This window comes from Gossypium arboreum, chromosome 10 (assembly GCF_025698485.1).
Source record: "Gossypium arboreum isolate Shixiya-1 chromosome 10, ASM2569848v2, whole genome shotgun sequence".
In the NCBI taxonomy this organism is placed as follows: domain Eukaryota; kingdom Viridiplantae; phylum Streptophyta; class Magnoliopsida; order Malvales; family Malvaceae; genus Gossypium; species Gossypium arboreum.
Genome location: NC_069079.1, coordinates 128,561,105 through 128,587,330, shown reverse-complemented (window position 1 = coordinate 128,587,330; position 26,226 = coordinate 128,561,105). Strand labels below are relative to the sequence as shown.

At 31.2% G+C, this 26,226-nt stretch overlaps 3 protein-coding genes and 1 pseudogene across 3 annotated transcripts; all 4 read left to right on the top strand.

Moving 5' to 3' along the window:
• The first annotated feature begins 3,313 nt into the window (after window positions 1–3,313).
• Window positions 3,314–5,184, top strand: LOC108462533 (NAC domain-containing protein 2-like; annotated as a pseudogene).
• Window positions 5,185–6,103: 919 nt separating this feature from the next.
• LOC108463290 (ras-related protein Rab2BV-like) lies at window positions 6,104–7,357 on the top strand. Its single transcript, XM_017763237.2, has 2 exons — window positions 6,104–6,427; window positions 6,878–7,357. The coding sequence occupies exons 1-2, from the start codon at window positions 6,263–6,265 to the stop codon at window positions 7,355–7,357; spliced, it is 645 nt and encodes a 214-aa protein (XP_017618726.1). The 5' UTR covers window positions 6,104–6,262.
• An 8,161-nt stretch (window positions 7,358–15,518) lies between these two features.
• On the top strand, window positions 15,519–18,061 carry LOC108463413 (BEL1-like homeodomain protein 9). Its single transcript, XM_017763355.2, has 4 exons — window positions 15,519–16,035; window positions 16,920–17,287; window positions 17,367–17,427; window positions 17,515–18,061. The coding sequence occupies exons 1-4, from the start codon at window positions 15,577–15,579 to the stop codon at window positions 17,947–17,949; spliced, it is 1,323 nt and encodes a 440-aa protein (XP_017618844.1). The 5' UTR covers window positions 15,519–15,576; the 3' UTR covers window positions 17,950–18,061.
• A 1,127-nt stretch (window positions 18,062–19,188) lies between these two features.
• Window positions 19,189–23,242, top strand: LOC108462532 (heparanase-like protein 2). Its single transcript, XM_053020364.1, has 11 exons — window positions 19,189–19,484; window positions 20,133–20,211; window positions 21,073–21,219; window positions 21,312–21,348; window positions 21,458–21,644; window positions 21,722–21,871; window positions 21,939–22,177; window positions 22,264–22,453; window positions 22,536–22,661; window positions 22,740–22,839; window positions 22,916–23,242. Exons 1-11 carry the CDS (start codon window positions 19,189–19,191, stop codon window positions 23,240–23,242), a joined length of 1,878 nt encoding a protein of 625 aa, XP_052876324.1.
• Window positions 23,243–26,226: the final 2,984 nt, after the last annotated feature.

The window sequence follows — 26,226 nt, the reverse complement described above, 5'->3', positions numbered from 1 at the left end:
TAGTCCTTTTTAATTAATTAGCTATCCAAACATCAAAATTTTCTAACGAAACTTTAATACTAACTCAATGACACTTCATAAATATTTATAAAATATTTATAGCTCGATTTTCAAATTCGAGGTCTCGATACCTCGTTTTTGACCCGTCTGACCTAATAAATTATTTTAATTCACTAATTTCACCATTTCACAAATTCTTCTAAATTCTTACTTGACTCATAAATATTAAGTTACTATCTTGTTCAATCTTATTTGTCCAATTTAGTGATCTCAAATCACCATTTTTGACACCACTGAAAATTAGGCCGTTACATTCTACCTCGGATTTGTGGTTTCGCAACCACTGTTCCGTTTAGGCCCTATTTCGGGATGTTACATAATCATCAACAAGCATTTCCACATCACTCATTCACAATATCATAAGATTATATACACAAAAGGATTATAATGTTATACATGCCATATTCTCAAAATATTCAAGCCACTATACCGAGATGGTCCGTTGATAGTGTGAGCGTGCCTCCGACCGTCCTGATCTCCAAGCCGGCTTGTCAAAACTACAAGGAATGGAAGGGAGGGAGTAAGCATAAATGTTTAGTAAGTTCACATGCAAATAACAAGTAAGTTAACAAAGCAATTATACCAACCAACATTAGCATAATATCACCAAAACATATATCACATTTCTATTCATCATTCATCGTCTTACTACATTATTGTTGTCGTATCAAGTCTCAATCCGAGGGTTAAGTACATACCTGTCCAAAGTGCCCATTCCACAACACTTACCAATACGTCACTTGCATCTTGAGTATTCTTCCATTTCACTAGAATTTTACCCATTGAACACATGGAATATAACTCGGATACTTGGAAAGTTTGCACATAAGTGCCACATATGTAGCCAACCTACCATGTAACCCGCCCATAAGCAAACTCGGACTCAACTCAACGAGCTCGGGCGTTCGCATCCATAAGTTAATTCGGACTCAACTCAACGAGCTCGGATGCCTAAATATCCTAATCTATTCCTAAGGTTCAACAGGATTTTCCTCGTCCGTACTCCTTTACCATTCTCCTTGGAATACCAATGACGATACTTCGGTAGTCTTTCATATTTTTCACATAATTCATAAAATTTTTGCATGTTGCCCAACAATGACCACAAAGCATAGAATTGCATAATAACAATCATAATATCGTATAAATAGAATTAAATGATTTAAAATAACGGTTATATTACAATATTTACATATGAACTTACCTCGATACAACATGAGAATAGTCGAGCCTATTCCTCGTAAACTTTATTTTTCCCCCGATCTCAACTCGAATATCTTTTCTCTTGATCTATAATACCAAATTAATTTATTTAATACACACATTCATCAAAACAACCCTTAATATGAACTTTGGTAAAATTACCATTTTGCCCCTAAACTTTCACATATTTACACTTTTGCCCCAAGGCTCGTAAATTAAACCTCATCCTATTTTCTTATGTTTTATGACATGCTGATCATTTTTCCCTTCTATAGCAACATCAAATTCACACTCTAACATGTACTTATGAACATTAGGTATTTTTACCGATTATGTCATTTTAGTCGTTTTTACGTAAAATCACTTAGCAAAAGTTGTTTAACACAATCTCAAGCTTCATATTCTACCATAAAACATCAAAATTCATGCATATCATCCATGGGTAAAATTTTAAATATAAACCCTAGCTCAAAATATTGGTAGAAATAGGTAAACCGAGCTACGAGGATTTCAAAAATGTAAAGAACATTAAAAACGGGCATAGAAATCACTTACAATCAAGGCTTAAAAGTGTTGAAACCCTAGATATGGTGGAGAAAAAAAATTGGCAGCAACTTATGGAGAATATGATCATTTTTGTGTTATTTTTCCCATTTTATTTCATTAAAATCCAAATGACCAAAATGGCCTTACTAAACTTTCAAAAATTCCATCCATGTCTAATTTTTGTCCAAAAACTTAAAAATTGGTAAAATTGCTATTTAAGGCCTCTTAATTAATATTCCAAAGCAATTTCATACTAGAAACTTCTAGAATGTAAGTTTTGCAACTTATTCAATTTAGTCCAAAATTTCAAAGTAAGCACTTTATGCATAGAATTTCTTCACGAAACTTTCACACAATCATGTAATCATATCATAGATCTCAAAATAATTATAAAATAATTATTTCTATCTCGAATTTGTGGTCTCGAAACCACTATTCCGATTAAGCCGTAATTCGGGATATCACAAAGATCACCTAAAAGCCTAGGATTTAACCCAAGATTGAACCCAAGGAGGATCGAGATAACTGGAGGCTGGAATCCCTTAAATCGAATAATCTTTTTCCTCAATTTTGTTTCTTTTTACAATTTCAATTTCAATTTATACAATTTCAACTCCTCCATATTTTTTAATTCTATTTTTTTTCCCAAGTACGCCATTTTTCTTGGGCACGACTATGCCCAACATTTTGAGGAACAAGAAGTTGTAGCAATCTAGTCCCTGAGAATTTGACCCTACTTCCCTTGTGCTATTATTTTCGTTTTTAACTTTTCTAGACTTTTTGGACTGTAAGGCTGTTTTTGGACTTGGTTTTGGTTTTTGTTTTATCTGTCGGTTTTTTGGTGTTTATAAAAAGAAACTATAAAATCATATGATTTACCAAATTAGAATTCTGTTTCAAATCAAAACTCTGAAAATTTTCCGTTGCAAAATTAAGTAACCACTCAAGCGTTTTTTTTGTAAATAAATAAACAATTTTTAACGAATGTTTTCCTTAAAATTGGAAATGATTTGCCAAAATAGATACTTTCAAAACACACGGTTTTGAATTCAAATTCTAAGTTTAAAGTAAGTGTTTTCCGGACTTATGTTTTTCTAAACATTTGTGAGAATATTGTCAAATTTTATACTTTCGAAACACACACTAAATTTGATTAAATTAAAATTTCTTTAACGAACTATTGTAATCTCTCAGAATATGCCATAACATTTAGGTTAGATTTGAGGTGTTAAAAATCCCATTTGAATTTTGCGTAAAATTTTACAAACTTCCTTATTATTGATCTAAAAATTAAGTGTAATTTTGTTCTAAAATTCAAATTTCACTCGTAATTTAGGATTACTTAAGAAAGATGCCATAATGAGATTATACCATATATTATGATATGACCATAATGTGAGATTACGAGATGGTCGGAATATTGAAATCCAAACACCATAATCTCATTTTGGAATATAAGATTACAGGTCATAATATTATATTCGGAGAACCAAATGCCCCCTAAATGAAAACAGTAGAATGGCTCAATGACCATCTTGTAACTTTTTAAAGTTGATTGACCAAAACATTCGAATAGTTTAGTGACCTTGAGTGTAATTTATTAGATTCAAATCGATTTTTTATGTTTTTAATATTTTATTGATTTATTAAATTAAACTAGTTAAACCAATTGAATTGATTAGATTATCTATCCAATTTTAATTTTTAGGATTTTTAATAATTGCGAGATTGATCATTGAACCCTCTGATAATTCATAAAATTATTATGAAAATTAAAAAATTAATATTATTTACAAAATTTTAATTTAATTTTTATTCTTTCATAAGATGAGATTAAGAATACAAATTCTCTCTGGAATCTAATTTCTTATCTAATATTATTTTATAAATTGATATATTTAAGATAATTATTTTTCTCAATTAAATATTAAAAATTAAGTGCTTCGGTTATTATTAATTAATTAAAATACAAAATATAAGATTAAGTATACAAAATCTATCTCAACTCAAATTTCTAATATAATATTATTTTACATCTCTATAAGCCCGACACAATCTCAGGTAATCAAATTATGGAGAATTCAATGTTGAAGAGGCTGAAAGAAGAAGATGATGAAGAATATTTCAGAATGCTCCCGGCTGGTTATAGATTCAAACCAACCGACCAGGAGCTTATGGATTATTACTTAAGACGAAAAATTTCGGGTCTTCCATTGCCGCCCAATAAAATAAGAGAGGTCAATTTCTACAGTCATGATCCTGAAACTCTTACAGGTTTTGATTCTTTTTTCTTTATTTTTTCTGAAATTGTTAAACATCAGTTTTCTCTTTAATTTTGTTTTATTGATTATTTTATTTTCGTTTTGATTAAATAGCCATGAACAATAAGGTATCGTCGAATGAAGTCGAAAAAGAATGGTATTATTTTACGCCACGAGAACGGAAATACACAAATGGATCAAGGCCGGCGAGGAAAGCCGGTAACGGATACTGGAAAGCTACCGGAGTCGATAAGCAGGTCCTTCTTAATGGAAAGAAGATCGGATCTAAAAAGACTTTAGTCTTTCACGAAGGGAAACCACCGAAAGGGTCTAAAACCAATTGGATTATGCATGAATATGTATCAAGCCATGCTCCTGTTAGAGTAAGACATGGCAAGGAAGACATGAAGGTACCATCTTTCAAATATGTGAAATTTTTTTATTGTATATTCGAATTTAGTACTTATTTTCGATTTTTTTTTTTTTTGTTTTCTTTCAGCTCGATAATTGGGTCTTGTGCAAATTATATCAAAACTCAAGGGAAGCAAAGCAAAAACATAGAACCACACAAGAAGGGAACGGCCTTGAATGCCAAGAGAAAGTTGAAGCTGATATAGCTGCAATTATACCTAACAAAATGGCTGCTGCGGTTAGTGAATCCATTAATATGGTTGCATCACCTGCTTATCATCAATATGAACAGCTTGACGTTGAATCGTTTAACATGAATTTCGAACAAGACACTAATCGGATACCTGAACAAGGCTATCCAATGCCTCTTTTCGGTGAAAACAGTAATTATTATATGTTTGATAATAATTCAACACTTGGAGGAGGGTTCCAGCAACAGGTTCCAAATTTTGGTGATTTTGTAACAAATGCTGCTGCTGCTGCTCCAGTGACTTCAATGTTTCCTCTTGGTAATCAATTTCAGTCCATGGCCAATGCTGGTTTTAATTTGCCACCGTTGCCATTGCAATTTCAGCCACAGTGGTCGGAGCTGCAGCCACCGCCGCAGCAGTTTTCTGGTGTCAACCCTGATTTTTATTTCTCTGTTGATGAGTACCTTTTGGATTATGAGTTTGGCATGCAACCACCACCGGAGTTTTGTTGAATATTGGGTTTTTATTTTTTATTTTATTTTTTTAAAAATTTTTAGGGCTTTTTTAACAATGTTAGATTTAAGTTTGATTATTTTTATAGGATGTTTGATTATTTTTAGGGTTAGGGCTTGGAATCAAAATCTACTATTGGTGTTGAATTTGGATTTAATCAGCTTAAATTGGGATGTTTCGATTTTGATTTAAATTGGGGTATTTAGAATTGAAAAAGGTAAAAATTTTACTTAAAAATTTACTAATTTAATAATTAATCGAGTTATTTAGATCAACTCGAATAAAAATTAATTTTTTATTTAACTCGAATATAAATTACAAAATTGAGTTGTACGAAAATCTAAATAAAAAAAGATAAAATTACGTCATTTTGATAAATGTTTACCTTTTTAAAGTTAAAAGTCAAAACTATTAAGTTAAAAGACAAAACTATATTGTTTTAATAAATATTTATATAGTTAAAAGGTAAAATCATTATATTGTTTATATAGTTAAATAATCTTGTATTTTAAACGCAACATTGAGTATAAATAATAAGATCCGTTAACTCGACTCGACTTCATTCGAAATTTTTTTGACTTGATTCTATTCGAAAAAGTTCAAATTGAGTTTGATTGCTGAAATAGAATTCGTTCTACTAACTCAAATTTTTTTACTCGATTCGACACGACTTGATCAAACGCTCACCCTAATATTAATGGTACATTATCTATTACTTTCTGAATTAGAAATTATTGTTCCAAATGAAGAATATGATTAGTGATGAAGACGGTCGAAGAAGACCAACAAATTATATGACTTCAATATTAAATTTTATTTAAAAAGTGACTGAATTTAGCTATAGTTAATTTTGATCCCATTGAAAGACCGTTTTAAGTGGCTTTTTGTACGTTAATTCTGTTTTCTCTCTTTGGCTATGGAAAGCAACGCCTTTCTTCACTAAAACAAAATCTCCAAATTTGTTGATTTTTGTGTAATAATTGTTAATCAAACGAGTTTGGGTTTTTCATTAATTTTTCTTTTTTATCTTTTCTTTCTGTTGAATCTATCAATTTTTAAAAGGTGATTAAATTGTAAATGGCATATAAAGTGGATCATGAATACGATTATCTATTTAAGATTGTATTGATCGGAGATTCAGGCGTCGGAAAATCTAACATTCTTTCGAGATTTACAAGAAACGAGTTTTGCTTGGAATCCAAATCTACCATCGGTGTTGAATTTGCAACAAGAACTCTTCAGGTTGCCTTTATATCTATCTATCTAAATATTAGATTTTGCTGCATATTGTTCCATTGATTGTTGCTGAAAATTGTTGTTTATTTAGACACAAAGTTTGTGAATCAAGTGGTTTGAACCTATGTTATTCGATCTCCAGTATAAGATTCGAATTTGACAGGTATCCAAATATGGGAATGATTGGATTTATTTATGCTTAAATTCAATATTTAGTCATTATATTTTAATATGATATAATTTGATTCCTCTATATTTATAATGTCATAAGTTAGTCTAACTAGTTAATAGTGTTTAACTATTTTAGTAGAAATATTAAAGTCAAAAAACAGGTATAGTTGGACGCAATTGGAATCAAGTAATTTCGATTAAGAAAAATAAAGAGTTCGAACAACCTTGGAATTTTTCATTAGTATATTTTCTAGTTATGTTTAGGAACTGTTTCTTTCATATCAGGTAGAAGGGAAGACAGTTAAGGCACAAATATGGGACACAGCAGGCCAAGAACGGTACCGAGCCATTACAAGTGCTTACTATAGAGGTGCTGTTGGGGCACTTCTAGTTTACGACATAACCAAAAGGCAAACCTTCGACAATGTCCTAAGATGGTTACGTGAACTAAGAGACCATGCCGATTCGAACATCGTCATCATGATGGCCGGTAACAAATCCGATTTAAACCATCTCCGAGCTGTCTCACAAGAAGATGCTCAAGGCTTAGCTGAAAGAGAAGGGCTTGCATTCCTCGAGACATCAGCATTAGAAGCAATCAACATCGAGAAAGCATTTCAGACAATTTTGTTGGATATTTATCAAATTATAAGCAAAAAGGCATTGGCAGCACAACAAGCAGCTTCTAGTGTTCCTCAAGGGACAACTATTAATGTTAACAGTATGTCGGACAGTGGAACTAAAGGAGCTTGTTGTTCTTCTTAAAAGATACCCTTTTCTTGCAAGTACATAAAGATATGTAAGGGAAAAAAATTTGTTGCACTGCCATACAATTTTGTTGACCCTTTTGAACATACATGAAAACCCTTTTTGAATATATGTATATGTATGCATGCATGCATGTATATATTCATGTCAAGGCAATGTAAGATGAAAACATGAGGGTCTCATGATTTGATTTGGGATATTGATTGAAGGGTACCAAATATTTTTTAGTTTAGGCCAAAAAAAAAAGGAGATGCAGAAGAGGTGTTGTAAGGTGTTATTAGCACTTTGATTCTGTTTTCATTTTTCAATAAAATTTTGGTGTTAATTATTGGCTTTATTAGTAAATTTTATCTCTGAAATATTTTTTTTCGATTTCACTTAAACTATCAATTTTGTTCTTATTTACTTTTTAAAAAATATATCAATCAATAAAATCGTAACACCTAACACATTTTTATTAGATGTATACTTTCTTTAATAAAATAAGACATAATGGTTTATTTGTGACTTTTGACTTAAAAACTTTAACTGCTATAATTAAGGGCCAATTTAATAATAAAGCTTTAATTTTAATCATGTTGTAAATTTAAAATAAATATATTTTTGGTACCTTAATTTATAGTTTCAATGTTTAAATTGGTACTTAAGGTTGGTTTTATCACCTATTTTAATCCGTTTTTTGTAACTATATTGAAATTGGATGATGTGGATCAAGCAGGTTGTTATACATGGCAAAATGGTGTTTCGTTGGAAGCATAAAAAAATATCTTATCCCTGAATAATGAAAAGAAATAGTATAAGGAAGTAGGGTCAAATCCTCAAGGATTAGATCACCACAGCTCTTTATTTCTTGAAATCTCAGGCACAGTCGTGCCCAAGAAAAACAGCTAACCTGGGAAAAAAATAAAATAAAACAAAATTAAAAATGTGGATGAGTTGAAATTGTGATATGAAGCAAAATTGAGAAAAAGGGATTTTCCAATTGAGGGATTCCAACCTCTGATTATCTCGATCCTCCTTTGGTTTAATTATAAACTCTTAAGTTTTAACCAGTTATAGTGGAAGAGGACGCCTACGACCACTAGCTCCACTTAAGTTTTAGCCTTACGATTTAGAGGAACCTGACTCTAACCTTCACTTTTATGGGATCGTCTTACACTAGATCATGGGATCTAAGCCTTATGAATTCTTTTTGAAGAATCTTGATAACATTCGACTAGATAAGTTTAGTTGCTCATGCTTTTTGGGCAAAAAAAAGGCTAACAACCTCTAAAGAGTTTTTTTAAAGAAATGATGAGTGAATATTCATGTCACTCCATCTCCTATTTATAGTACATAAAAAATCTAGTTTGTTCCTATTTAAACTCTAAATTATAACGTTTAAAAGATATAATTTGAAATTAAAATTAAACAATATCATAATAATCCTAACAATTATCCTAAAAATAAAATTCAAATTTAAATAAAGTCTTAGGTTCATAAATCTCTTCTTTGAATTTTTGCCCCAAGTCTTCCACACTTTGTATTTTCTGCACCACTTCTTCGCTATTTCGCATGTCAACCCGTTTTATCTTTAAATTCATGCTTTTTCCCTCAAATTTCTTTTTGCCTTCAATTTAGTCCCTACAAGATAAAAAAAACCATAAACAGCCCAAATTAGTAGGACCGTACTCAAAATATATATAATTAACACATAAAAGTATGTCATTTTAGAGTATTATCACAAACACATAAGCTAATGATGTGGCATCTGTAACACAGGTCAAAAATAGATTGTTCCAGTCCACACCATCTAACTTTCATGGAGTTACTAAAATGGACTAAAATGTGTGACGGAAGCCAAACTTAGATACTAACTTAAAAGAAATCTTATATACCAATTTGGACATTGAAGCAAACTAGATTTGCTCATGGATCGAGTCATCAATTCAAGGCCACTCGAAAAATGAGAGGGTTTGGATAAAATACGATACTCGAAAAATAGGTTTGGATAAAATTTAAGGTCCGTTTTCTATATGGGCCAAGTCTTGGACAATACTTTTTGGCCCAAGCCAAGCCCAACTTGAATATATTATGTTATAAAAAATATATATTAATTATATATGTGAAATAATAATTATATATATATTGGTATTTATATTAAATCACTAACCTAATAATAATTAAACTCATTACTCAAAACTTAAAAATAAAACTTACACAACTAAATAACCCAACCGAAAATATATAATTTTGAAAATTATATTTAATACAATAAAATATTTATTATATTTATGGTAGTGTTTTTAATTTAATATGTTTTAATGTATTTTAATATGTTAAAAAACTTTATTTTAGTGTTTTTAATGCATTTTAGTGTATTATATTTTAAAATAAATAAATAAAACTAATCTAAAAAATAAAACATGGGCAAGTTAATATTTACCTTTCTTAAATATATTGGATCGGACTGGGGTAAAAAACTAAGCTCATTTTTCGAGTCGGGCTATACTCGAACTTAAAAAATTGGTCTAAATATCTTGCATGGACTCTGGCCAAGTATAAAACAAACTTAACTACCAAAAAGTATATTTAAGTTACATTTTAGTAAGAATAATTTTAGAGATTAAATTTTAACAAAGACTATCATTTATCTTATCTACTCGAATAAGATGAAATTAGAGGTGTGCATGGCCGGGCCAGGCCTAACTAAAAATTTAGGCCTGTTTGCTAGGCCCAGGCCTGTCCAAGCCCCGAAAAATGGGCCTAAAATTTTGCCCAAGCCTGGCCCAAATAAAAATGTTAAAACCCGAGCCCAACCCGATCCGCCCATATTAATTTTTATATTATTTTAAAATATATATAAAACATCAAAAATACTAAAAATCAAAATAAATATTTCTCAACAAATTGAAAATAAATTTTAAAAATATGTATACTTAAATAACACTAAAATATATACAATTTAACAAGAAAATGCCTCTAAAAGAACAACAAAATTAGCAAATGTCTTTAAAACAATAAAAAAAATTTTATATAATATCCAAACAATAACAACAAAATAGTAGCAACATAATAGTAAAATAGTAGCAAAATAGGGAGAAAATAATAATAAAATAATATTAAAAAGTAATTTTTTTTTCATTTAGTGAATCGGCCGGGCCCGGGCCAAAAATGCCTTACCCGTGGCCCGGCCTATTTTTTAAACAGGCCTTACCCGAGGCCCGGCCTATTTTTTAAACGGGCCTTATTTTTTTGCCCAAGCTCATTTTTCGGGCCTATATTTTTGTCCAAACCCTCCCACATTTAGAGCGGGCCTTCGGGCCAGGTCAGGCCGGGCTACGTAGCTCAGCCCATGCACATCTCTAGATGAAATCAAATATTTAAAAAAAAAAACAGCTTCGAAGATCATTACATTTCTAAATATATAATTGATTGGACTGGTTGAACCAACCTTCTTATTAATTCAATTATTAGATCATCAACTATTTCAATCATATAACAGAAGACAAACCAACAAATGAATGCTTGTGAGTCTGGTAAGGACGAAACTGTACATGTTTTGAAACTGATGTTTCATTAGAAAAAAAAAAAGTCTAAAATTCACACTGTACTTTGTTTTTTCGATCAATACAGGTACTAAAGAGTTTTCCCTTAAAAGTTTTCTATGTCACAAATAATGCATTGTGTTGTATATATACAGTGTAAGGGACACTACTGTTTCATGGATGAGTATAAGAGAGAAGTCACATGTCTGCCTTTACCATGACCAGAAAACTATTTATTCATTTATTGTTCTCAACAGTCGAGCTCACATCACCATGTCACATTAATTTCATTTCATTTGGCTTATTAGTTTTGTCTTAATTCTTTTCTTCTTTGCAAGGACATGATTGTGTCTTAATGTTTGTCCTCAAGGGTTATAATTTATTCATTTATGGTGTGTTAGTGTCAATCCCAAACAACTAAGGTAATTTATTAAGTTTTTATATTTTTGTAAATTTAAAATTTAATTTTTAATTTAATTTTAATTTTTAAAGATTTTTTTAAATTACATTGCGATAAATTTGAATAATAGAAAACTTTTAACGATATTAAAAATTAAAACTACATGTTTAAACTTAAAACAGTAAAAATAAAAGGGTGAAATTTCAAATGTATGAAGAGTATAAGGACTTAAACCACATTATAACTTTATGAAATCAGCTCATCGTTAGATTGTAAATATCCATCTATTTGCACTATTATTAAAAGTTTAACAGAGTTTTCATTCTTTAACCAAATTGCAACTCAATTTTGTTTTTAAAGGCAGAGGAAAAGGTGGCGGAAAATATGAAATTCATTCTTCATTGTTTTGAGATTTTTTCGGGATTGAGTATAAACTTCAAAAAATCGTGTATTGTGGGGTTTGGTGTGAATGAGGAATTTCTTTATCGTATGGCAACTATTTGTAAATGTAAGATAGGGGTGCTGCCCTTTTATTATCTGGGTATCCCATTAGGAGCTGATCCGATGAGAGTTGCTACTTAGGAGGTTGTGGTTGAGAGATTTAAAAAGAAATTGTTGGGATGGAAATGTAGAACTATGTCGTGGGCGGCTAGGATATTTTTTATTAATGCAGTGTTATTGTCTCTGCCTATTTACTTCATGTCCTTATTTCAGGCCCCGCTGACAGTAATTAAAAAAATTGATAAAATTAGGAGAAACTTTATGTGGGGTGGTTTTGATGGCAAACAGAAAATGGCGAAAGTTAGTTGGAAAAAGATATGCAGTCTAAAAGAAAAAGGTGGAGCCGGAGTGGTTAACCTTGCGATAAAGAACAAAGCTCTGTTAACAAAATGGAGATGGCGTTTAGTGGTTGATAAAAAGGCGTTATCGAGTAAAGTGATATTAGCTAAGTATGGCACTAATGCGAAACAATGGAAATTTAGTGCGAACAAATTGAAAGAAATGTCGACGGTTTGGAGAGGGATAGTTGAGAATTCGTTGGATGCTAGAATGGCTAGATAGATGGGGGATAAAGATTTTAGTTGGAAGATTGGGAATGGAAAGGCAACGTTGTTTTGGGTGGATAAATGGTGTGGTAATGGTCCATTAAAACTTGATTTCCCTAGATTTTTTCGTTTAGCTAAACTCAAAAATGGTTCGGTTTTTGATTATTCGTTCAATAATGGTTTTTGTAATGTTAAATGGGAAGATCTTTTTGTACAACCTCTGCTGGATAGGGAATTGGGGATTCTTAGTCGTCTCATTAACAGGGTGAGTTGTGTGGTCTTGGTTCCGGAGGTGGAGGATCAGATATAATGGGCGCACGATAGTAAAAGAGAGTTCTCAGTGAAGTAGTTATCTAAACTGCTGATTGAGGGTGATGGGGATGATTTCATTTTTGCTTTTGATAAAATATGGAAATTAAAGGTTCCTCCAAGGGTGTGTTATTTTCTTTGGTTGTTAGCTATTGACAGAGTACCCATGAAGGATTTCTTAATAAAGAGGGGTGAATCTACAAACCATTTTGAATCTGTGTCCTTGGTGTAATCGAGAGCTGGAGAGGGCGGACCATTTGTTCTTTAATTGTAATTTTATTGTTAGGTTCTAGAGGAGGATTTTTAATTGGTGGGACTTTGGCTGGAAAGTGGTGAGCAACTTTGAAGAATTTTACTCGTTATGTTTCAAAGTGAAGATTCATGATTCTTGCAAGAGTCTATGGTTGATTGCAATTGGGGCTTCTTGTTGGTCTGTTTGGCTTGCTAGGAATGAGATGGTGTTTGAAAATAAGGTGTTGTTGATGGATACTCTGATTTTCCATTCCAAGATGAGGGCATTATTGTGGGTAAGAGCTGTTTTCGATGAGTGCATGATTCAAGTGAGATTATGGTGGTTTTGTCCGTATAAGTGCAATTTTCCTAATTCTGTTTCAAGAGGTTGGTGTTATCCTCCACACGGGTGGCTGAAATTTAACGTTAGTGGAATTGCTTCAGAGGTTGCTTTGGGAGGTGGAGGTGTGCTGAGAGATGACGAAGGTATTGTTAGAGCTTTATTCTCGAGTCTAAATGATGCCTGTGATATAGAGTCAGCTAAATTAGGAGCAATTATCACAGCTTTGGATGTTTTTATTAAGATAGGATGGAAGGGATTAGGTTTATTAATTGTTGAAATAGATTCGAAGGTGGTGTATAATTGGATTTCGGACAAAACAAGGAGACCTTGGTCGCAACAAGCTACGTTTGCAGATTTAGAAATGAGGATTGTCTGTGTGGGAGAGTTATCGTTTTCATTAGCTGAGCTGAATGGTAATGAAATGGCAGATACATTAGCAACTGTTGGAATGAGTAGGCCTTGCATGTTTAAGGCTTGGTGGTGAGTCTGGTCTGTGGTAACTATGACAGTTCAAGGGTGTGAGTTTGTTGTTGTTGGAGTCTTATGGTGTTTTGACTTTGGTTTTTCGTTCTTTTGATCTGGGGGCTGCATTTTCGAGGGGTTTTCAGGTTTTCTGTGGTGCTTTTTTGGTTTTCTGGTTGTGAGTGGTTTTTGTTCTTGGGTGTGGTCTGTTTTGCTAGAAGGTATGTGTGCATTTGTCTGTTTTTTATTGCATTTGTGTTATGGTAAAAACAATATTGAGCAAAAAAAAAAATTATCAAAAAGTTAGTGTTTTTACAAAGCAGCAAAGATTATTTTGAGAGTATTTTCTTCTTTTTATATTTTGATCAATCTAAAATAATATATACATAATGAGAATTATAAGATTTGAATCCTAAACATCATAAATTTTATTATCTCTACTTTATCAATTTACATAAAGTTCCATAGGTGTCTTAATTAGACTTGTTTAGGGGTTGGGTGAATAGCCCAAGCCCAAAGGCCCCCCAAAATTTAGAGGGTTTGGACAAAAAATATTAAGTCCGAAGAATGAGCTTGGGTAAAAAATTAGGTTTGTTTAAAATATGGGTCAGGTTCGGCTTAAACCTTTAAGGCCCGAAAGCATTAACCAACCCATATTTAAGTTTAGAATATTTTATATTATGTTATTTTTATATATTATGTAATTTAGAACATATTAAAAATAAACTTATACTAAATATATAACATTACTCTAATGTAAATATTAAAATAATGTTAAGATGACTATATAAAAATTTTCAATAAATAAAAATTGTATAAAAATATTAAATATTAAAATAAAATAAAAAGATATTTAAAAAATTTTAAAAAATATGAGCAGACTTAAAATGGGCTTAAGCTAGTCTTTTGCAAATATAGATGAATTTTGGCAAAATTTTATGCTCGCATTCCGAATCTGGTCGAGCTTAATATCATACTTAGACCTGAGTCAAACTCGGCTCGACTCATGAATACCTTTAATCTTAATCTATCAATCAAAGACGAACACAATGAGACATACAATAGCCTTACCCCACGGAATAATAAATTTGTCATTCAACTCTTCTAAAATTTATAAAATTATATATTAATATAATAATAAAATCTCACATACAACTCTCAAAAACTTATAATTGATCTATCACCAAGGGCAAAGCCGAATAAATATTTAGGGCGGTCGATAAAATTTTAATTTTTATAGTTTATATATTTATAATTTGTAAAAATTAAATCAAATTTTTATAATTTTAAGAAAGAAAAGTATAATTTTACTTTTATTAATTTAAAATTTTAAAAAAATTTAAAAGTGAAAAAAATAAATTTACATTTTAAAAAGGACGGAGACCCATGTTGGCTTCGCACCTGTCTATCACTCTCTAAAGCAATTTTTCAAAATTCACCCCTCCTATCTTATTATTATTTTAGTTACTAAAAGGAGAAATATATTCTAAAAGCTAAACTAAAAATAAAAAGTATTCCCCAACAATTGCAATACTTGCGTTCATTGATATTTTTGGTATAATAGATGCTATCATGCATATAATCATACTCATATAATATAAAGTACAAATTTTGCTAGAAAAAGTACAATAAATTGATGCTTCAGAAAAACAATATGATGTAAATTTGAATCATTATTCTATTATTATATTCAATATAATAATACTGTAAGTGGGCTGTTGTAAGCAAGTCCTTTTTTATACTCAATCCAATGCCATAAACAGAAACAAGAGTCCACATATTTGAGATTATGTGACCTACGTCTATATATATACACATATACATATAAAATTCTATAAACAATCCGCTCTTTCTTTTCCTTCTTCCTTCATTTCTTGTCTGAATACCACATTTCTTTCATGGCAGAAACCAATGAACCCTTCCACATACCACAACAAAACAGAAAGAACAAGCTTAGGTTCACCATTGAAACCAACCAACACCAGCAACAAGCTTTCATGCATGGTCCCCAGTGTGGTAGTGGTTTAGCTTTATCTCTAGCTTTTCAACATAATAATCCCAAGATTATGAGCAATCTCCCTTTGAGCTTAAATCAACAGAATCTGCAGATAAGAAGCTCAGTTCCACTTGGTCCATTCACTGGCTATGCATCTGTGTTAAAAAGTTCAAAGTTCTTGATCCCAGCACAGCAGATTTTAGATCAATTTGTGGGTGTTGATTATACAGTTTCAGATCTTCCATTAGCTGATCATGATGATGATGGTGTCGATGATGATGATGATGACAATCCAATAACATGCAGTGATAAAATTCAACATCGTTTGAAGAATTCAAGGCTCATTCTCTTACTAGATGAGGTATATACATACATGCATACATACATGCATGCATAGCTCTCTTGCATATAAACATGATTATGTAAGTTGTTTAGTTTTTTTTTTTTTTTTATATGTCAAGGAATCATTATCAGTATATATCAATATACCTCGGGGTAAGATATCTGATATACGGAGATGGCTGGAAAAAAAAAAGATGTCTTGTCTTGTCATATTAAATCATGTTACTGTTCTTTTTTGTTTTTTTACTTTCAATCTCTCTCTGTGTGTTAGTTCTTGGACTCTACTGACATTAAACTTTTAAAATTAAAATAGCTTTCTTGTTGAGCTTGTTAGGGCCATCACCCATTAAAAGACACAAAAAGAGGAATGTAGTTCCTTGTTTGGGATCTGATATATATATATATATATATATATATATATATTATTACATATATTTAGAGGGAAAAGAAAGTTAGGAAACTTTAGTAGGGGAAGACCTAGCTAGCCCTGGAAGGCTGAAACAGACAAACAGTTGCTTATCTGCAATGTTTGAAACTAAAATTGATTGCATTTTAAATGAAATGTGTCAACAAAAAGACCAAAAAGGCAATATATTGTTAACTATATATATTTATAATATGTATCTATTTTATGGTTAGAAATGTATTTTGTACATTAGAATGGGTACAGGTGACATTATTTATTTAGTTATTTTGTGAGTTATATAAGTTTTAATAGTAGAAATTGATAAAACTTATAACAAAAAAATTAGTTTATTCTTCGATGTAAGTATAAGGATTAATTTATTTATTTTTTAAATAAATAGGAAAAATATAATTTAACTTTTAATATAGAGAATTTTATGATACTTTTATCGAGAGATTTTATATGTTGAAATTTGTTCTTTTGTTGACCTGCATTAGGTATATAGGAAGTACAAGTTGTATTGCCAGCAAATGCAATCAGTTGTTTCATCGTTTAAATGTGTTTCCGGGCTCGGAAACGCTGCACCGTACGTGTGTTTCGCTTTCAAAGCCGTTGCGAAGCATTTTAGTTGCTTGAAGAATGCTATTTTGGACCAAATTCAGTTTGCAGGCAAGACCGTGTCCATTGTCAATAATGGCGGTGTCGATAAAGTTAATGTTCCGGGCGTTTGGACGTCTGATCAACAAGGGATCAATAACCAAAATCCGATTTTTCTTCACCATCCACTTTGGAGATCTCAAAGAGGATTACCGGATCACGCGGTCGCGGTGCTCAAGACATGGCTGTTCGAGCATTTCCTGCATCCGTAAGTCATTGTTCCGTAAAACCTCTTTGATAAACCATTGATAGTTCCACTATAAGATGTAAAGTTTTTGGCATTGCAGTTATCCGTCGGATACCGAAAAACTAATGTTAGCTCAACAAACCGGTCTATCTAGGACTCAGGTGAATTTTATCTATACAAAAGCATCCATTTTTCGAGCTGGAATGAATTGGCTAATGCAGCAATTAAATGAGCATTTGTTATTACAGGTTTCAAATTGGTTCATCAACGCAAGAGTTAGATTATGGAAGCCAATGGTGGAAGAAATACACAATCTTGAATTAAGACAAGCTCAAATTCAGACAAAAACAACAAATCAAGACCCTAAACTGCCACATTTCATTACAAGCCAAGAAGTCCAAAATGTCCAAACGAAGCGGCCGAGGAACGAAGCGGTGTACGATGAAGAAACCGAGTTGCAGAAGAGTACATCACCTTGCATTGATCAGATTCCAAGCAATCAGCATAATAATATTGGAGTTGGTGGAACCAGTGGTTTTTGTTTAGCATTGTGTCTGAACCAGAACAATGGGGTTGAATTGGAACAACAGCCATTGCTGCCTATGAACTTGTGTCATAATTTCAGGTTGGAAAGCGATGGTGAACTGAGTTTGAAACCAGGTTTTGATGTTGGAAGACAGTAGCTGAGCATTGTTTTGTTATGATGTTTTATTGCTTTGCTAATCTTTGCCTTTGAAAAACTTTGAAACTTGTAACTGTTTCTTTATGCTATTTTATTTTCCCTTCTTCATTAAATTTACTGTGCAACCATTGTCTGCATTGAAATTAAAATATATATATATATATATATATAAATTCAAAAATTATAAAATTAAAAATTAAAAATTAAACTTTTTAAGAAGTTACCTTTGACTTTGACTATTATTAATGACGGACAGCTAACCAGCATTGATCACCATTGATGAACAGTTTATCGGTGTAGACCAAATTTGAAATTATATATATTTTCAAAAGATTATTTTTTAAGCTATTAATTTTTCTTCTTGAATTGATATATACTTAAAATGTTTATATATTTCAAATATTTTAATTTTTGATATATTTTTCTGGTTTTCTGCATTTTTTTCAAATTATTATAATTTCTATAGAGTGTATATATATATATATTTTTGTGATTAACTATTTCTTTCCCTTTTTTATTTTTTTATTTTTATAATTTATAATTATACATATTAAAAGTTTCTAATATTTTCTATAATTTATAGATTTTTGAATTTAAACAAAATTTAACTATTTTTTCTTTTTTCTTTATATATATATATATATATATATATATATATATGTCTTACTTTAATTAGCTAATAATAAGCACCACATCTCAGTCAATCTTTTAGCAATGTCACTGTCATTAGACTAATCAGTTAACTTAATGTAACTTTAAATATTAAACTGAGTAAGACAATATAATTTAAGAGTCAAATTATATTTTAAATATATTTTAAATCAACGACATTTCATTAAATTAAGTTTACCTCATAAATTTTTTAATTTTTTATTAAAAGAAACTATATTTTAAACTAGTGTCACCTCATTTAATGAAATTCATAGGTTACAAGAGGTCATATTTTAAAATCAATGTCACTTGGTTTAATTAAGAGTGAATGGGCAGTGTATTTACGTGTGTTTAGTGTAAAAATAGCGATAGTTGTAAAATTAGATATTGTAACGACACTGTAACGTAAAATAAAAAATAAGTTAAACGCACCGCATTAAACCATACTACCCATCCAAACTCATCCTAAATCTACCTCATAAAATTTACTCTTTTAAATGTTATAAAAATGACAAAAAAAGTTTTAACTAATGCTATCTCATTTAATTAATCCACATGATAAGATTATTATTATTTTAATTATTTCAAAATGGTTATTTTACTCGTTTTTCTAATATATAATGATTTCTTTGTGCATTTTAAAAATACAAAAATCAAAGTGCACATCAAGGAGGCTTACAAGGGATCATCAAGAGATTCACCTCCATTTTCGCCAAGCCTTGTCATAGATCTGCACAAGACCGGCGTACAGGTCAAAGCAATCCAGACCAAGCTTAAAAGCATTTCCGAGACTCCTCCAGCTTATGAGATACCTGGCGGTGGTGAAGGATCCAGCTCTGCTTCCAGTTTGCAAGCAGCAGTTAAGAAGTACATTCTCGCTTGGAGGTTAGCACCAAAGATGCCCTAGCCCAGTTGATGACGGAAGAAGATAGACCCCATGTCGTTGTCTCAATAGTCGGCATGGGATGGGAGGCATCGGAAAGACAACTCTTGCCAAAAAAGTATATATCATCATGATGTGATGAGACGTCGTTTTCGATTTCTTGGCTTGGGCTTATAAATCTCAACAATGTAAGCCAAGAGAAGTCCCGTCATGCAAAAAAAGAGTTCACTCATCCTAGAAAATGAACTTAGGATAACACTAGGCCTTTTAAGTCCAAACTCTATAGTTCAAGTACTTCACTGATTCTTTTTACTGTTCCATATTTTATAACAAGAAATATACATATATATATATATATATATATCGAACCACGTCAAGGAAAACGAAAAGCATGAAAACTTATAAAATGCAATGAACTTGAAATAGAAGTCATAATATTATAAGTTGATGCAGTTTGAGCAACATCTATGCATTACAATGCCCAATGAGGAAGCCCTACATAATATAGTAGCATTACAAACTCGAAAGGAATATTAACAAACATAAAGCTGTTCTAGTAAACACTAAACAGAAAATGTCTTCACTGCTACCAGTCTGCCTGGAAACACTACCTTGTTCCATCCTGGCTCTCTACACTGTTGAAACTGCAGAAACAGACCCAAAATAGAAGTATCTACAGCACTAAAAACCTTGTTCGGTGAGCAGAGGTTAAACATTTTTCAAAGAGCGGTTAACATCCGTGACCAAAAAAATTGATTTCGAATAGTTTAATAATTAATAGGAAAAATTAAAAGTTTAGTGGCCAAAAAAAACATGAACAATAGTTTAGTGACTATTTCAGTACTTTACCCATTAGTATGATAGTAAAATTAACTTTTGATCCCTCAAAAATCTATACTTCAACTGCCCTTAGTTGTCTTGTTTATGTATATCTAAATATATATTTGGGTAAACTGCCTAGTTGGTTTCTTGCTAAAAATAAGCAAGAGTGGAAAAGAATCCGAGAAATAAATTATTCACATTTTCTGAATTAAGGCATAGCATAGCTGGTTTAGCTCAGCTGGTACATGCGGACTTGGATTCGAATATCAGGTAAACATATTTTTACTTTTATTCTTATTTGACTTATCAATCACCATTAATCTCCGGTAGTTTCCCTAATCAATTTTAACTTTTTCTCATCTATAAAACTCAACTGAAACTCTATGATAAAAGAAAAAACCAACTAAAACTCAATCATATTTCGACAATTTTAATTAAAATAAAATACAAACTCAAATAAAAGCTTACGATGTTAGGATAATTTTAGTTAAAATACATCAAAATACTTTCATCTTAATCAAATTACTGATATTATTTATTGCTTTCAGAGTTATAATACAAATAAATCTTTTAATTAGTTCAATTTAATCTTAACTCTAACCTATTTGAGTTCACTTTTAAGTGTATTATTGATCTATAAATAGTCAATTGATTCATTCCTTTTTTATCATATCAATTTATTCAAGTTTTGTTTGATTGTTTTTAATGATGAATTTCAAAAGTATAACGTTTTTTGTTGTGTTTTTGTCATTTCTTCTGGTCTCAAAGGCCGAAAAAGTTGATGTTGTGGTTGAAGGAGCAACTTCCATTGCTCAAACCGATGAAGATTTTATTTGTGTTACCCTTGATTGGTGGCCTACAAACAAGTGTGATTACGATCAATGTCCGTGGGGTCAAGCTGGATTTTTTAATTTAGTAATTTTATTTTACATTTTGAGTATTTATTGATTAAAGATTGTTTATTTACTTAGATGTTTATTAATTTGTATTATATATTCTATTTATAGGATTTGAAGAACAAGATTCTTGAAAAGGCTGTAAAAGGTGAGTATTGGAATTATTCTAATGAATATTTTGTTTACTAATTTTTTTTTATTTATATTAGCAGCTTTTAATATGCTTATTAATGTTGGTGAATAATTTATGGTTTCAGCATTTAATCCTTTGAGAATTAGAGTTGGAGGTTCGTTGCAAGATCAAGTGGTGTACAACGTTCGAAATAATATTGAGAATTGCCAACCATTCCAAAAACAAGACAAGGACTTTTTATTTGGTTTCTCCATTGGATGTCTTGACATGAAGAGATGGGATGAACTCAATGAGTTTTTCAATCAAACTCAGTATAAATTTATGACATCTATGTTATTTTTAAATAATAATTATGATATGAACTATTAATGTTATTCTTATGTTGCAGAGCCAAAGTTACATTTGGTTTAAATGCTCTTATTGGAAGAAAAGAGTCTGAAACTAAAAAGACACTTTGGGTTGGTGATTGGTATTCACATAATGCTCGAGATCTCATGAGTTATACAATTTCCAAAGGATATAAAATTGACTCTATCAATATTTTTATGTTGTCAAATTAGGTTATATACGATTGACTTTCATCAAATGCAATTTTCTTTTCTTTTTTTAGGAAATGAATTGTGTGGAGTAGGAGTTAGTGCTAAGATTGAAGCTAAACAATATGCAAAAGATATGGCAACACTTAAAAATCTTGTAAAAGAGATGTATCCAAATCCTAAAACTCAACCTAAAGTTTTAGGCCCGGGAGGTTTCTATGACAAGAAATGGTTCGATACTTTTTTGGATGCTTCAGGACATGATGTTATTGATGGAGTTACTCATCATATTTATAATCTTGGACCTGGTATCTATCTATATATCAATTAAAATATATATTTTTAATTTATTGTTTTGCCATGATTTGTCTAATTTTATTGATGATTAATGTAGGTAATAACCCAGATGTGGTTCATCGTGTCCAAGATCCATTTTTCTTGACTCAAATTGCTCAAACATTTAAAGATGTTTCAAATGCTATTGACAAATTTGCACCGTGGTCTGGTGCATGGGTTAGTGAATCCGGCGGAGCTTATAACAGTGGTGGCCAATTAGTGTCGTATACATTTGCATTTGGCTTTTGGTAAGTGTTTTTTAAATCTTTTATTAGTTGATTATTTTTAAAGCCCTATTAAAATCTAATCATTAACTTATGACTCCAACAGGTACTTGGACCAATTGGGAATGACATCAGTTTATAACCACAAAGTTTATTGTAGACAAGCTTTGACCGGGGGCAATTATGCTCTTCTTAATACTACTACATTCATTCCTAATCCAGATTATTACGGGTAACTTTCATATACTTTCCACCATATTTGTTGTTAATTTCATTTGTTTTAATTTTATTGTTAAAATATCTTTTGCAGTGCGCTTTTGTGGCATAAAGTTATGGGGAGTAAAGTTCTTTCCGTCACACATAAGGGTTCTCCATATTTGCGTGTATACTCCCATTGTGCCAAGAAGGAGGTAGCTTTTATTATTTTGGTTGACTCAATTAATTTTATTTTTATTTTTTATTTATAAAATTTTTGTTTGGTTGCAGCCCGGGATTTCTTTCGTTTTCATCAACTTATCGAAAAATACCTCTTTTGAAATTGATCTTTTCCGTGATCTAAATTTAAATGGTGGAAGTTCAAGTTTTCTTTTTAAAGGACATAAAGAGCGAGAAGAGTATCATTTGACTCCAAAAGATGGAAATATCTTAAGCAGTGTCGTATTGTTGAACGGAACACCGCTAGAACTTTCAGACTCGTTGGAGATACCAAAATTGAAGCCGAAGCTTGTGGATGGTTTGAAACCTATTAGCATCGCTGCTCATTCAATCGCATTCGTAACCATAAGAGATTTCAATGCTCCTGCATGTTCTTAGTATTTTATTTCTTTTAGGAGCAAAATTTATTGATTTTATTCATTAGGCCAATTTAAGATTTTTGGTTTTTGAGGAACGATTTAGTGATATTGTTCATTAGGTCAATTTAGGTTATCATATTCATTTTTTTATTTTTAATTTGTTCTTTCTGATTAAATAAATTATTCTTTTTATTATTTTATTATTCATTTTTTTTTCTTTTAATTTAACTCATAATTATGTTTAATAACAATTTCATCGAAGATTTTAAGCAAAAGTTTGGAATAAAAGTTATGAGTATACATATTTACAGCACTGTATAGTCATTAATATTGTGTTGCTACAGATTAATCAAAACATGCCAGAAATTACTACAAAGCCTTCATTATACAACTTGCTGCTTTTGCCTACATCGTCTAGCACCTAGAGAATTGATTTTGCGTTGTCCTTACATTGTCTTTTTTACAATTTTTTTAAAATTAATAAATGAACAGTAAATGAAAACAAACTTTCGTAAATAAATAAAATTAATAAAATAAAGATTGCTTTTGGTTTACTAAACCTGCTTAATTCTGGCAGCTTTTTGTACCAATTTAAGGGTAAGTTTAGATAGATGGTAAGATGCGGTGCATTTAGTTTATTTTTTGTCTCATACTACAATATTGTTACAGTATCTAATTTCATCGTGACCGTTATTTTTATACTAACCGCAAGTAAATGCATCACCCATACAAACCTACCGTAAGATATTTATATATTCTTTTTTATTTTTATTATAATATATATTTTTATATTAATTTGATTGGTTTTGTTAATTTATGAAATTGTATGAATAAAATCATGTCCCTCTATCTTTCTCATCAACTAATAATTTTTTTTTTCATGAATTTAGATGTTACGAGTGTTTGTGATCGAGTTGAGTCTGTTTTGGATTAAATTTATATATGGATTTAGTATGGTGTAATTCATTGTTACTTAAACTCAATTCAGTCTAATATATGAGCCCTAAATTTTGAGAATCTCGGAAGAGAAATGGTGAAAAACTGTGGAGGTCTACCTCTAGCAATTGTTGTGTTGAGAGGCTTGCTAGCAACAAAAGACTCATTGGCTAAGTGGGAGATGGTTCACAAAAGCATCTCTGATGTAGACACTTAAAAAGGGTTTCAACAAGAAGACGATCAATATGGTAGAGTGAATCGAATTTTGGCTTTAATCTACAAGGATTTACCTTATCATTTAAAACCATGCTTTTTATATCTCGGTCATTATCCAGAAGATTGGGAGATATCAAAGAAGGTACTCATTCGACTATGGATTGCTGAAGGTTTCATTTTAGCATCATTGGAAAGCAAAGAAATGTTGATGGAGAATGTGAGCGAATTCTACCTAGAAGAGCTTATAGGTAGAAGTTTGGTTCAGGTTGCCAGGCGAGGATATACAGGAAGAAATGTGAAAACATGCAGGATACATGATCTCTTCAGGGACTTGTGCATACAAAAAGCAAGAGAGGAGAAATTCTTGGAAATTCTTCAGGCACCATTAACTGAATGTAATGTGTCATTGGAGGAATCTATGTTACGAAGAATTGTTATTCATCCTTGCAAAAGGGATGTTTGTTTGAAGGGAGAACATCCGAAGTTGCGTTCTTTGTTGCTATTCCAGAACGAGGAGTTGATAACACTCCACTTGTCAAAATGCAAATCTTCAAATTTTTAAGGGCGTTGGCATCTCCATCATTTGAGGTATTTGAAGCTAAAGAGATTGAAGGTTAGCGATTCCTAATGTTTTATTCAAATTACAACGTTTAAGGCATATTATATTATCTACTTGGCGTTTTAAGTCGAGGATGAATAGGGCATTGCATTGGCAGCCGAGGTTTTGTTCAAAAAATATTGAAACTTTGAAGTATATAATGGTGGACAAGATGTTTATTGAAAATAATGAGTTGCTTAGATTGGCTAATAGTCAGTGTTTAGGAATAGCATTTAAGAGATTAAAAGGTGTAAAGCCTATCCTAATGTCGTTGATCGAATTGCATCCCCTAGGGTCATTGTACATGGAGCTTGTGGATATAGTCCCAATATCATATCCAAACTTGAAACCCCTTTTGAGGTGTCATTGACTCTCTAAACTAGAGTTAAAAGTGAAGATAAAAGAAAATTCGAGTTTAAGCCATCATATTTTGAAATTCCTTCCATCAAGCATTGTCAAATTGACTTTGTAAAGTTGCCTTGTTTGAGGATTCTCAACTTATATTTTAAAGCATATATGAGGAGTAAAATGATTTGCTCTATCAGTGGGTTCTCTTAACTTGATTTTCTTGAAATGTGCTTTCTACTTGAGTTGAGTGGGAGATAGAAAAAGGTGCAATCCCACTTGTTCGGAGTTTACTTTTGTATGCCATTTTAAATCTGTAGATATTGCAACTCGAGTTGAGGAATATTATCACACTCTAGGACTTAAAATTAAAAGGAATGAAGAGGTTATTAATAGAAAGGAGAGGATTGCTATAAAGTATGCAACATTCCCTCCATCGATGTGACATAGGTAATTATTATTTCATGATTTCCATTTCATATATTCAATTAATACTAACTAATATAGAAAAAATGACGATCATATGTATATACCATTTTCTTCTTGATGAATGTAATCTAATGATAGACACTGAAATGCACTTGGTCGAGATTGGCTGCTGCTTTGTTTGATCAACCAAGCAAGAACAACAAAGGGGATGATTGATATTCAGCTCCTTCAAGCGAGCTGGTGTGTGTGCTCTTTTAAGAAATGAAATACTATATAATGTGAGGTTGAAGATCATTGATTTCCATTGATGAAGATTATTTATCCACCATCTTTTCTAGATTCTGTGTTTTCCTTAGTAATCTGCTTACTTTGATTCTCTTTACAAATGGTTCCTTAATTTGCATGTAATTATGGTGGTGGATGATGATGTCTTAACTGAGATCATTTAATCAACTCTTTCAATTCAAAGTGCTTCTTTA

Excerpts from the sequence above, each read along its gene's own strand:
- LOC108463290 (XM_017763237.2), top strand. The coding sequence starts at position 6,263 with ATGGCATATAAAGTGGATCATGAATACGATTATCTATTTAAGATTGTA. Across the intron at positions 6,428-6,877 it reads TTGCAACAAGAACTCTTCAG|GTAGAAGGGAAGACAGTTAA; the intron begins GTTGCCTTTATA and ends CTTTCATATCAG.
- LOC108462532 (XM_053020364.1), top strand. The coding sequence starts at position 19,189 with ATGGTTATTTTACTCGTTTTTCTAATATATAATGATTTCTTTGTGCAT. Across the intron at positions 21,645-21,721 it reads GAGTTTTTCAATCAAACTCA|AGCCAAAGTTACATTTGGTT; the intron begins GTATAAATTTAT and ends CTTATGTTGCAG. Across the intron at positions 22,840-22,915 it reads CCCATTGTGCCAAGAAGGAG|CCCGGGATTTCTTTCGTTTT; the intron begins GTAGCTTTTATT and ends GTTTGGTTGCAG.
- LOC108463413 (XM_017763355.2), top strand. The coding sequence starts at position 15,577 with ATGGCAGAAACCAATGAACCCTTCCACATACCACAACAAAACAGAAAG. Across the intron at positions 17,288-17,366 it reads TTCGAGCATTTCCTGCATCC|TTATCCGTCGGATACCGAAA; the intron begins GTAAGTCATTGT and ends TTGGCATTGCAG. Across the intron at positions 17,428-17,514 it reads CCGGTCTATCTAGGACTCAG|GTTTCAAATTGGTTCATCAA; the intron begins GTGAATTTTATC and ends TTGTTATTACAG.